Source organism: Beta vulgaris, chromosome 9 (genome assembly GCF_026745355.1).
Source record: "Beta vulgaris subsp. vulgaris cultivar EL10 chromosome 9, EL10.2, whole genome shotgun sequence".
In the NCBI taxonomy this organism is placed as follows: Eukaryota; Viridiplantae; Streptophyta; class Magnoliopsida; order Caryophyllales; family Amaranthaceae; genus Beta; species Beta vulgaris.
The window spans coordinates 977,322-991,236 of NC_079210.1; the positions used below are offsets into that span (position 1 = coordinate 977,322).

The window sequence follows — 13,915 nt, forward strand, 5'->3', positions numbered from 1 at the left end:
TCGAGTGGTTTTATAATCGTAGTGTAGTGCTTCCTTATGTCGGCTGGCTGCCTAGCTGATGATGACTTGGCTACATTTTGGGACCCGTGGCGTAAATGTTGTTACTATATTAGGGATGACAATGAAGCGAGGCAGATGCGAATATAGGATATCCTCTCTTGTATATTTGTAGTCACGTAGTTTTTTAACACCTATATATAACTAGGTTAGTTATTGAACAACATGTTAGTTCCATGATGAAGTTAAAGCGAAAAAAATAAAACGGTTTAAAAGGAGGTGGTATTTGAGGGATAAAACTAGAAGTGATTATGGGTCAGGTCGGATTTTGGCCTTAAAAAAAGGTCCGAAATTCGGATCAATGTTCGGACCGAAAAATTCGCGCCAAAGCTCAGTATTTCGGGCCGTGCCTTGTGGCTTTTCGGGCTATTTTCGGACCGAGTCGAAATTTAGCCTATTTTTCGAATCTAAGTTTTTTATGGTCCAAAATTTTTTTCCAAAAAATTGGGCAGGGCAGAAATTTCGTGCCCACAACCCAATTTCATGACGGGCTAATCTTGATCACCTCTAGATAAAACTATATGTATTTTGGTGGCTAGATCGATTACTCGAGTTGTAATCCCCCACATTTTAAAAGGATTTTCATAAATATATTAAAGTATTTATGTAATTATATTTAAATCCAAATGAGTTTGGAAAATGATTTGACTTTTAAAAAGGGTTGACTATTTTTAAAAGTCAACTAAAAATATTTTCATAGCTTAATAAAATTGAAAATGTTTTAATTAAGCATGTCTTAATAAAAGTTTAAATATTAAAAGTATTTTGAAAAAGAAGTTTAGTGGAATCGAAACTCCTAAAAAGATAAAAAAAAATAAAAAAAAAAAAAGGAAAAGAGTCATGTTGATGATTAAAGTCCTAAGTTGATCATCTTATTAGTCATCAAATCTTTTTAAATCTTATCTCTTTTTCTAAACATAAAAGGATTAGCCTTTATGTAATTATCCTAAAACCCAATTATTTCACCCTACACACTTATCTTTTCAGAATCACGCCACTTTCTATTCTCTCTCCTCATGGTTTTCTTTTTTCCTCTCTTCGCTCGTTTTTTCTTTCACCCGAATCTGATTGGCCAGATTTCTCATAGTTCTGTTAATTTTTAGCCAAAACTTACTTCTTGAAAGTTGTAGATCTCGAAAAGTTAATTTGAAGTTAGGCTCAAGAATCACTCAATTCCGATTCTTATTCTATTAGTTATGGCCTCTACAAGTTTTGCAATTCTGCTGCCATATTTCACTCGCGAATTCGGTATATTACTCTTTTTCTTCCTTTTTACTTTTGATTCTTTTCCTCCTTATTGTTTTGGTTATTTTTCTTTACTTCTCCCTTAAGATTCCATTAAAGTCCTAATTTTTATTGTTATTTTATTAATATTTAAGTAAACAAATTTCATATTTATTATTTTTAGTTTTAATCATGAAAGATGTGATTTTTAGGGTTTTAAATCACTAGAAATCATATATTTAAAGTATGAATATGAATTTTGATTGGAATACGATTTTTATATGCATTTAAAATATTTTCAGAAAGTTTAGAAAATTTTATAGATGCTGGAAATTCAGAAAGTTAGTATTTTAAGGTTTTTAATGATTTTTAATCACTAGAATAGTTGTACTATACTAGGGATTAAAAATAACGAGAGTTTAAATTATAAAAACGATTTTTAAAGACGTTTAAAAGGTTTGGGACGTTTTAAAGTTGCTGTATTTTTTTTAGTTCAAGTATTTACTTGATTATTTTATTGTTTAGGCGGAGAATTTCATAGTAGGGGACTTTTAGACTAAAAGTGGCCTACCTTGCGTTTATACAAGGTACGTACATAGTCTACGTGCTATATGGTTAGAAACATGCTCTAGGGATGTTTTTAATTTGTAGTATCATGTATAGGACCTTGTTGTTCATATATATATTACTGAGATGGCTTTACATGTTATTTGCTTGTATGCTACATGTAAACTAAGAATATGTTAAAAGATTGTTTGTATGGAAGTTTGATGCAAGCAGCTAAGTTTAGTTTGGTATTAATTCGTGAGTGAATTAATGTAAGTAAATTGGAATCATGTGTTACATAGATTCTTTGAGATTATTTATTTATCTTATAAGAACCGTGGATCTTATTTGGTAATTATGAGTACATACTAATAAAGGTACAGTTTACTGTTGGCTAGGTTCAACAGGCAAGTTAGTAAAGAATAAAAGAAGTTAAAGAGTCTTGAATGATAAGTTGTGAACACTTGTTGATTCTAAGATTAAAAAGGAGTTTGTGATGTTATGTGATTGCTATGTGTGTTATGTGCTTGGTTGGTGTCAACACAAGTATAAAAATGAATGCAACGTAAAGTGAAACGAGATAGGTTATAGACTTTAGACTGGTGCACGTCTAGAGTTGGACACTAAGGGTTGGGATACATAGTCCGCCGTGATATGTATTTTCCTAGGATTGGATTGATCACCTTTCCTTTTTAGCTCAAAGGTTCCTCGATATCGCAGGTCAATTGGAATATGTGGTAGCTCCCATATCTCCTACTTCAGTATAGACAACTCGTCCCATAACTATTCCATTTAAAGAAGAAATAAAAGTTTAGAGTCTAGTTCAGTAAGAGTCATCTGCAGTTTGTTATATGCTTATTATTATTATTTATGTTGTAATATCATGTTTAGGATTATTTATGTCTAATATGTAGTACTCAGCTTTGCTGATTACGTGCTTGTCTGTGTTTGTGATCATGGCTTTGCCTATTGATCCCGTGGTGATCCTTCGGGGGAGCAGAGTCAAGAAAACATTGACATTACAGGTTCGAAGATGCATACCATTGGGGAATCTGGAATGGAGAGGCTTTTGTGACATTAGTATTATTTAAGTTGTTTTCGTAGGAACATCTTTACTTAAGTTTGAAGTTTATTTAGTTGGTGTGTAGGTTTGACATTGTCATTTGGTTTCATAAGTTTAATAAAGTTGATTTTATGTTAGTAATTGTTTTCCGCTGCAAAATTCTGAGTAAGCCGAAACGTTTTCACACGGGCGATAATGCCTGGGTAATTCTCTAGATTTGTTATAAAAGTATTTTCTAGAAAGAGAGAATTATCGGGGTGTTACACGAGTAAGATAGGAAGTTAAAAAGTACTACATCAAGAAAAAAATAAGAGTACCTCCTTAGCGCAACTCCAGTGGATGGGAGAGGTCATCCCAGCTTGCAAATTCTTAAAAATTGGAGTTACTTTTAGTGAAGGGCTGCAGTTTTAGTGAAGGGCTGCTAGCCAAAAACACAACTCTTAGGATTGTTTTAACCGCAGCCCTTCCGTCTTTTTCCACTAGTGGTGTGTAAGGGAATTTTAGATGAAAAAAGAAGCCTACGCTCGTCCGTTCAAAATTCGAGAGGAGATTAAATAAGTGCGTTTTGATTAATCAGCAAAAATCAAGTTTCACTTTATTCTTTTATTCTCATGTTTAGTAGCTTATACTCTAGTGTATCACTATACTTGTTTCTTTAAAAATTTTGCGGTACGATGATGGAGTTCCACAATCAAAGTGTCTCTACTTGAGTTTGATCCTTATAAGTAGAGCTGCTAAACAGATCGTGCCAGGACAAACTTGTGTCGGGTTTATTACTGAATGAGTTTAATACCCACAACCGTAAATATCCGACTTGTTTATTAAGCGGGTTAACGACACTCGGCCATAACCCAACATGTTTATTAATTAGGTTACCCACCCCGTTTATCAAGCACACAAATATACATAAACTAAGCAAATGTACATCATATATTTATCAACCCACACCTTATAAACTAATATCTTATTTGAATAAACCAAATTGAACAACCAAAGAATAAACCTTAGATAGTTATGAAAAATATTTAAATTATTTCAAGCTCAACTAATAATATTCATAATAGAATAGTAGTTAAATGGGCTTGTCATATCGATTTCAGGTTAAGGTGTTCACCGGTTCACCCCTAACCCAAGTACCCAAGCTACTTGATAAAACTGGTCATGTCGGGTCAGTCCGGATACTTAAACAAGTTTGAAACCTTAACCTAATTTAAACTCCCTAATTTCGTGATGTGTTCGGGATTTGATCAGGTTAGTTGGCCTGTCAATTTTCACCACCGCTACTTGTGAAATACAAATTTTACGACTGCGTAACGATAGGCTGAACTGCTGAAGTGTGTAAATAAGCTGGAATGCTAAATATTGCTCAAAAACCTCTTAAAATCGCCTAAAGTACATTTGTAAATACAATCACACCCCTACCTTTATTTTTACTCTCTAGCTGTACCACCACCAATCCACCACCAACGGCAATTGTTACTGTAGGTAAACGCAAAACTCTTCGGCGGCAGAAGAGTTTAAATTTTTTTCCTTCTCGATGGCTGGAACGTCCTGGCCAGACGTTCCAGCCATCGAGGAGGTCGATTTTTTTTGGGTTTCGTTGGTGGTGTGCGTGGTTTAGTTGGTGGTGTATGTGCGTGGTGTCGATGGTGGTGTGCGTGGTTTAGTTGTTGGTGTACGTGCGTGGTGTGGGTGGTGTTGGTTGTTGTGTGTACTGGTGGTTGTTGTGGGTATAGTGGTGATTGTTGGGTAGCTAGGGATGACATTAAAGATGGTGAGTGCGAAAGATAAAATTAAAAGTAAAATTTACTTGCAAATGTGCTTTTGGAGATTTTAAGAAATTTTGGGACGATATTTAACAATCAATTCGTCTTGTGTGGATCCGGTTCACATTAAAAATAGTGTGGAGCAGGCCTAGACACGTGCCCCACTACAAACTAGTCGCTCCCGCTTTCCAAAATCCGCGCAATTTTCTCGCCCTAAAAATTTTAACAAAAACAGTTGTTTAGAACAAACATACACTATATCATGTCAAAATATACTATCATGTCAAACATTATAACGGTCGATTATGATAATTTTGTGTAATACACCAATAAGCTACACCATAATATTTCAAAATACACTATATTATGTCAAAACACACTATATCATGCAACACTATCATGTCAAAAAACACATCAAAACACTATAATGTCAAAATACACTATATTATTTCAAAATACACTATATCATGTCAATATACACTATAATATGCAACACTATCATGCCAAAAAACTCAGCAAAACACTATGATGTTAAAATACACTGTATTATTTTAAAATACACTATATTAATTTTATTAATTCAAAATATATTATATTATTTTAAAAATACACTATCATGAGAGTGAAGTTATCAGAGGAGAGAGAAGTTATCAGGAGAGACAAAAGAACGGAAGACTAAACGCGGTAAAAACGGAAAGTTGTAATCATTAAAACTCACGTGATATGAATAAAGCGTACACTAAGTTAGTGTGTACCGGGTTCATATTAGTTTTTTTATTTAACAATTTCCATCTAAAATTTGGATGCCAAACTACCAGAAAATAGGCGACGACATGATTTTCAAATTCAAGATGAAAGAAAACCCTACTTCTTCCTCCTAACTCTAAAACCCCCCTATATTGGCGCCAAAACCGCCATTAACACAAGCTCCGCCACTCATCAAGCTCCCCACTTCCCATACCTAATTTCCCCCTTTCTCAGTTTTAATTATCTAGTTATTTAGGGGGGATTTACCAGCCATAATAAATTAAAGTGGGTTATTTAATTATCATAGCTAATCTTTCAAACTTACTGTTCACAAATATCAGTATCTGGCGTTTTATTATATCAACTCAGAGAGACAATCACATATTAGAAGAGTTGCTTCTCCGTAAACATGGCTTTTTGGGGTTAGTTCTCTCATTTTCTCTCTCTTCAAATTCCTTTTTTTCTTAAGCTTTGAAGTTTATATTAATTTAAGTATAATCTCAACCCTAAATCTGAATTGGTTTTTTTTTTTTCTGGTTGAAATTTTTACTGTTTTATTAGTGTTTGATTAATATGGTTGTATTCTGGATATTTTGATTACTTGTAGGAATTGAAATTAGAGCAGGAAAACCATTTACTCTTTCACCAGATAAATCTTGTGGAAGACTTCGAATTTCCCAGGTATGATAAAAAACAGTAAATTATTTCCTGGTGAAATATGGGGTAAATTTGATTGAGGAGTTTTTATTGAAATGATTGTTTAAGTTTGTCTCTTTTGTTGTTGGTTATTGTAGGCTACACTAGGAATGGGTTCATCTGACATTAGGAGTATGGTTCAGTGCAATGTGGGCAAGAAGACTCCTGTAATGTTGTGCTGTTTATTGCCTGATAAAGCAGAATCATGCCCTTTGGATTTGGAGTTTGAAGAGGCTGAAGAAGTCACTTTCTCTGTTGTTGGCCCTCGTAGCGTTTATCTTACTGGTTACTTCCTAGGCAATGCTCGACGGAGTGTGGCTGGGGATGATGAGACGTATCCTTTCTCAAACAATTATTTGAGAGTCATTGCTGGTGGTTATAGTACTGTTAATTTTGTTCTTTTTGTTTAGTTGAATTGGGCAATAGGGTTATGGTTTATGATTCATCAAGATCTCAATCTTCATTAATTTTGTCTATGAGTGCTGATAATGAGGTGTTTGTTTTCCTTGTGATGCCAAATTGGTACTAGCTTTCTAATATAAATCTTCATCAATTCTGTCCATGAATTAGCTTGCTAATTTTGTGATGGATTGATTTTATTTGAAGGTCTTATAGTTGATGCGACCTGTTTATTGTGCCATTTAGGCACTTCTGAATCAGCAGAAGTTGTCGAATAAGTGCTTGAATATAGTGTTGCTAAGCTGCCCAAATTCTGAATCTTCTGGCTCTGTGTTTATAAACAATGTTACGTTCTGTTCTTTTTTGGCTTTCGTTTGATGCTTCACCAATTTCATGGGACACCTGTGCTTGTTAGTTTGTGATCTATCGTTCTTTTGTGAAGAGACTTTAAAGGCTTAGAACGAACTTAAAATTTTGACTTGGTGCTGGTGTCTTTAGATTAGCTGCTCTCTTCCATGACTTTGTATCAGTTTTAGCTTTTGCAAGAATTATGGTCTCATCAAATTTAACGTTACTTTAATAGAGCTTCCTTATATCTGTGAAGAGTGTGAGTTAAGCATAGAGTTGTACCAAGTTAGCAACTAGCAAGACTCAAAAATATGTCATGGCTAATATGACATTCCTTCATCTATTACTCTCACAAGACTAGTGAATTTTACTTGTGTTTTTGTAAATCTCATTCATGTTTCACTTTATTTCTTTCCACAAATTTTGATACATGTACCTCTATACTATGCATTTTTTAATGAACTGTATAGTATAAACTAGTATGTAGGAAGGTTCAAATGACACTGCAAGAAAGCTTTATATAGCTGACTAAGCCTAAGAGGAGGCCTACTACTGAAGATCTAGTAACTGATGAGAAAATTTTAGAGGGTACTGACTACTCAGTGTAACATCAGTAAAGAGTATATATGGAGAGTGATAAGCTCTATATTTCTACTAAACATTTTAGTAATATGCAAAATTTGTTATCTTCTTTCCTTTTGGAGTTCTGGAAATGATTTATCGTTAGTAGGCTAGTAGCAAGATGGTATTTACTAATTGATCAATCGAATATAGACTATGCGTCATAGAAGTTCGTATTTTTACCCCCATTCTTAGTCTTGATGAAATTCTTGCACATATTCATGCTGTTTGTGTAGTTGTGTACAGATTGAGGAAAGATATTTTTCATAATTAATTGGTGGTTATCAAATTTGTAAAATGATTTACGTGTTCACCGACTTATGCTTCAATGAAAACTTTTTCCCTTGTTTGTTATTCCCTTTACGGAGATTTTAGTGAATCATACGGAGAAGACATTGGAGCGGCAGACACAGAAAACTCTGATAATTTTAGTGATGAAAATGAGTATGAGGAAGACAGCTTCATTGATGATAGTGACCCTGAAGTGTTTGCTCCATCACCTTCTACTAGTGATGAAAGTATGTTCTTCCTCTTTTGTGTGCTGTTCCTTTTTCACATTCTTTCCTTATAAAGTCTTTTTGAGGATGTTGATCAATGGTTCCTTTAGTCTAATCTCTAATGTTCATACAGCTGGCTTGTTTTAAGGCCATTATGGGCAGCCCAGGCCCGAACAATATGGAGGTCCTATACTAATATTGAAAAACAGGCTCCTAAACAAAAAAAAATTCAAAGAAACCACCAAAATATGCAAGTAAACTAAATAACAAACATGCATCAAACTAAGCATTTCTCTTCAAAATCTTTTGAAACATTCCAAGAATATCTGAATCCAAACATTTTGACTATCAGTTTCAAGTCTTTTATGCATGTTTAGAGATTTGTTTTTCAATTTGGAGGCCCCTTTAAAAGTGAGGCCCTGTTCCATGTCCCACTTTGGACATGTTAAGTGCATGATTATTGGGATTCCCATGCCACTGCATATATGAAGATCTTTCATATTATCATGTTGTCTGTTGAGGAGACACTGGTATCCCTTGTTTCAAATTTAAATGTTTGGTAGGCTTGTTCGTTTGTTGGTATATATGATAGAAAAGATGCTTCAGGTCAGCCTCACCTTGGGCCTAGTTGTATACTTTGTGATCAACTATGATCTTGTTGGACAGTATCAAAAAAGATTTTGTTGACATGGATATGCACAAGATGCTTTTTTGGCTCTTTTTGTAGAACGATAAACATTTTCACATGCACGTACACATTTACGCACATGCAGATGTTCTACTATGTATATTTGTTCTATTTGAGTCGTCATATATCGTCTCCTGAAATGCATTTGGCAATCAATGATTAATATGTGATTTTACTTCATCGATTGTTATCAAGGTGCTCTTGTTGAAGTTACTCATTTAGTTTGGTCATCTTGCCTAAGGTAAGTGAGACTAATCAAATTTGATGTTTTCAAATTGTTCTGTAGTAACGAAAACGAAAGCTGACAGCAGAAAATGCAGTCGCAAACGCCTGAAAAAGAAGTATGAATTGAGTGAATCTGAAGATGATGGTGGTTTTTTTCAACAGAAAACTACCAGTGATTCAAAGTGTGAGCCAATTGTTGAACGTGTGCAGGAAGATCAGATTCCTATCTCTTCACTTTGTGGAAGTGCTAAAGCCGATGATAAAAAGAGGTAAAGATGTGTGTGTTTTTTCTTTGTACTGCTGTAATGAATAAACTTGGAGGTGAGGGAGATAAACAGTAAACGGAGACTTTGATAAGAAAGAGAGAAATAGAATATATATATATATATATATATATATATAGAAGTGAGTTCCTATGAGAATGCATACTTATATGAGAAATGAGAATGAATTTTACACGCTATAATTCTTATGGATAAGTGATGTAACTCTAATGAAAAAGTGATGTAACTCCAAAAACAAAATATTTGAAAAAAAAATTCAAATTTTTTTTTTTTTTGAATTCAAATTTTTTTAGAGGGATATAACTCTAATGAATAAGTGTTGTAACTCTAAACCAATCGTGTGGTTGAGATTTATTCTCATTTCTCATATAAGGAGCATTCTCATGTGATCTTGCCCCTCTCTCTCTCTCTCTCTCTCTCTATATATATATATATATATATATATATATATATATATATATATATATATATATATATATATATATATTGATGAAAATAAGATAGTTTTCACAGCCTTCGAGGAGCTGGGCTCAGAACAATAACCAATGAATAATTTCTGGATATAATCTTCTAGAACCTTCTTACTTCGTTTGGCACCTAGAATACACAAACCTCAGTGGTGGTTTGGGTGCATTCATGCAAGTGTCAGAGAACATAAGTCCACTGAGGCTCAGTTATGTGTTTTTGACTGGTTACTTGTTTTCATCATGGTTTAGAATTTTCTTGATCGCTTTTGAGTTTTGTATTTATAATGCCCTGAGATGGCAAACAAAAAACAACTATCTAAATTAAATAATAGACATCTTCTCGATAATATCATTAGTACTTCAGATAGACACTCTATGCTTTAAAAATGAATGTGAGATCCATGCTGAACACGTCACTTTTAGTTAGACATGTCATTATGTTTGACCATATATTAGTAGAAAAAATTACAAGGAGAGAAAAAGGAATGAAGTTCTGCGAGACATGCTTGTTGATAGACTTAACAATTACCTACAATTTACTGGTCAATGTAAGTGTAACTAAGGCCTGTGTAAATTTTCTTTGAAATTTAAACATTTTTCATGAATCACTGTATCTGTGTACTTATATTCAGAATTGTGAGCTACTACAGTTCAGGTATTTGGGCACCCATAATGGCATACCAGACACTTGTGAAGTCTGTGAGGCTGTAACTATGATACTGACTAGAAGTTGGTTATGTGCAGTCTATACTGGCATGCTATGCAGTGTCTTTCTTCTTATTAAAACTGAATATTGGCATGGAGGATTTAGAAATTAGAAACATACTGTTTTTGTCATTGAGTTGGCAACTAGTCTAAACTATAGTCTCTTTTTCAGCAGTATGGCTCTGATATCAGGGTTGGGCAAAATTTGCATTTTGCTCGTCGACATGTAAGTCTGAAAATGTGAAAGGACTTGAAATTTTATATTATTACAACGGATGTGTTAACGTTAGGCATCTTTAATTTCTTTTACATGGTTGCTGGGCTCTTAACCTCACTGCACCAGATAGGCTTTCGTAAAACAACCTGGAGGGAAATGCAAAGAAAGGATAACTTATTATTAGTGAATAAAGACAGTGCTTATTACTGGTTTGTGTGATAACTATTTAGTGAACTTTTAGATCGTGTCTTGGGTGCCTTATGCACAAGGCTGCTTATGGTGTAATGATTCTATTATTTCTTTCTTCATTCTCATATGAATTCTGTGGCATCTATTGTCTTATGTGTTTCTTATGCGGGTTGTCTTTTGTAGATGTTTCCCACACGAGGTGCTCCATATGTTTTTAATGTCTCCATTTAGGATTTTCTACTACAACGTTTATAATTATTAACTGAGATTCATGCAGAAAGGGGCATGATAATTCTGGGAATGCAACTGATGATCATCAATCTGAAGATAAAAAGGTTAAGAAGAAGAAGAAGAAGAGAAAGAATAATGAAGAGAATGGAGCCGTGGTTGAAACTGTAAATGATTTGACCGTGGCAAAGAATGAAGTTGATCATTCCCTGATGGAAACTGGTGGAATAATAAATTCTACAAGGACAATTTCGGGTGGCTTGATTGTTGAGGAGATACATGTTGGTGAAGAAGATGCTAAAGTTGCTTCTTCAGGAAAGAAGGCAAGTCTGATAACTTTGTACTTTTTTGTTTTCCTTATTGAAATATGCTAATGAGAAAGCCCTAATGGTTTAGAAAAGATAAGGGAAATACCCACCCCCAAAACGGAATCAGGTAGGGATCAAGATTGTGACCTTAAAGTCGCATTGCGAAACCCCTACCAAGTACTAATTGGGTAACTTGTTGCTGCTTATGTGATGATGACTGGCAGCTTTGAAAAAAACACTAACTCAACATTGGTTTTCAGGTCACTATTCATTATACTGGTAGACTGAGAGAAGGGGGCCAGATTTTTGACTCATCTACTGGAAAAGATCCTCTCAAATTTCGCCTTGGTATGCTGATATAGTGATATTCTTTATGAGCTCATTCCTTCATTTTCTGTTTCCAATACTCAGTTTTGTCATTGTTTTCCAGGTAAAGGTCGTGTTATGGATGGTCTTGATCTTGGAATCGAGGGTAATACATTACATTAATCACTTTATTTCCCCTGATACTATTAGTTTGTTACTTACCTGATGTCTGTTTTAGGTATGCGAGTTGGTGGTAAGAGAAAGCTCCAAATACCACCTGCACTTGGGTACTCTTCTTATATTTTGATCCTCTTTTGGGTGCTTTTATAGAATATTCTGCTGTAGTTCTCATTTGGTAATCTGTTTCTTGTATATTTTCTCCAGATATGGAAGCGAGGGATCGGGTTGTGTACCACCAAATTCATGGTTGATAATGGATGTCGAGTTGCTTCAAGTGCGTTGATAAGTTCACTTTGGTAGAGTTGGTCAGGATTAGCTTACATTTTTGGTTAATTAGGCACAGTTATATATGATTTAGGGTGAATTTTTGCTCACATCATGAGACTGAGGGAGGATACATCAAATCAGTTTTTGGTGGTTATTTGTTCTGTATATCACTTAAGGAGTGATCTTTTTGTAGGCAACAAGTTGCATATTATATTTACTGAACAAGAGAACAACTAGCTACATGTTTATCTCTATTATATAAGCAAAGAGCGGAATTGTGGTGTTCCCTTTAAAAAGTTCCACATTCAGAAATATTGAGTTTCACTCTATGTTTATATGAGCTTTGTTTTATGTAATTTTTTTTTTTTAATTTCGAAGGAAAACTAAAAAAGGCCTTTACTAAGAAGTATAAACTTGCTTTTATTTCGAGTGCATCGAAAATAATTGTCCGAGGTTCATTTAAAGATTTGGTCGCTAATTCGTGTTTATTTTGCCAATTATCATGATATCTTTTTTATATATACTTGCTCAAACTACACCACAAAGAAATTACAGATTTACAATGTAGATCAACTTACCCTCTCTTCTTCATTACAATTACAATCAACCTTAAAATCACTTGGCTAGCATGCATCATACAGCCTGCCCTTGAGGTAGTTTTACTGCATATCTTACAAGCCACCTGAATCTCCTCTGCATAACAATAATTGTGTAGGGGTAATTTTTAAGGAAGTTCAGTTTATTACAGTTAGTTTGTCTTCTTTTTTCTTGAAAACGATACAAATCTATACAAACGCGTGCGTGACAACCATGTGGCACTTCTGTTACTCCACTAGAAATGTCCAAATGTGTACACAAGTCATGTCAATTAACAAAAATAAAATTAGCTTGCAACAAAATTTGAACCTATGACCTCTTGTTACTATACATGACAATTACCATTTCAACCAATTTTTAATTATGCTTTAAGTGTCCACATTATTATATTTGTACCTTTTAAATGTTGAGTTTTCCTTAATATATTTTAATGAGAATGAAGAAAAATACATATTAAATTTGAGAAACAGTAGCAACCCGGAACAACGTCCGGACCAAAATAGTTTTGGATTCTATATTGGGTGCAAATTTACACTAACATTTGTCACCCTTATGTTGATGTACATAATACAATGCTCAAGATACATAATTGCATACCAGTAATGAATGCAGATGGGTGACATAATCTTAGGCAACAAATTTAAAAAGGGAAAAAAAATGCGGTGAGCGTGGATCGAACACGCGACCTTCAGATCTTCAGTCTGACGCTCTCCCAGCTGAGCTATCCCCGCTAGACGAACTGTACAATCCTCAATCCTTATTAGTTTGTTACTGACATTTCAGGCAAATAAGCAACCTGCTCAGAAAGATTCGTTCATATCTTCAGCTTAGTTCGTTCTGCTTGCATTTTGTTTTAAATCAACCATAAATCAAATACTACATTAATTTAACAAGCCCTTTCCTTTATACCCAAAAGCACTTTTAATCCTGCCAAAAAAAAAAAGCACTTTTAATCCTGCCAAAAAAAAAGCACTTTCAAAATATTTTTTTTATGTAAGGAATCACTTGTTTTACAATAATGATGGAGGAAACACTTTAAATGAGATAAAATGATAATCTATATACATCATTAAAACTTGTCGATATTCCTTCAAATAGAAAAAAAATTGAGGTTATCACGTGTTATCTAATTGTATATGTTCAATGATGGCATGTAAGCTATGACCCAATAGTTGTACAAGAGGTTTTGATCTCCTAGCCATCTACTAAAAATATCATCATTTAATTTTACCACCAAGTTATGTCACCTTTGATGTAATAAAAGTCCAAATCCATTTACTAAACTTTTTT

General features: G+C 34.0%; 1 protein-coding gene and 1 non-coding gene across 2 annotated transcripts; one reads left to right on the forward strand and one right to left on the reverse strand.

Annotated features, from left to right (window-relative positions):
• The first annotated feature begins 5,454 nt into the window (after positions 1-5,454).
• On the forward strand, positions 5,455-12,340 carry LOC104902558 (peptidyl-prolyl cis-trans isomerase FKBP43). Its single transcript, XM_010690365.3, has 10 exons — positions 5,455-5,825; positions 6,011-6,084; positions 6,198-6,433; positions 7,843-7,985; positions 8,939-9,146; positions 11,017-11,290; positions 11,536-11,623; positions 11,706-11,747; positions 11,820-11,868; positions 11,966-12,340. Exons 1-10 carry the CDS (start codon positions 5,813-5,815, stop codon positions 12,042-12,044), a joined length of 1,206 nt encoding a protein of 401 aa, XP_010688667.1. The 5' UTR covers positions 5,455-5,812; the 3' UTR covers positions 12,045-12,340.
• Positions 12,341-13,283: 943 nt separating this feature from the next.
• On the reverse strand, positions 13,284-13,356 carry TRNAF-GAA (transfer RNA phenylalanine (anticodon GAA)). Its single transcript has one exon. It is a non-coding gene; the product is annotated as a tRNA-Phe (tRNA).
• Positions 13,357-13,915: the final 559 nt, after the last annotated feature.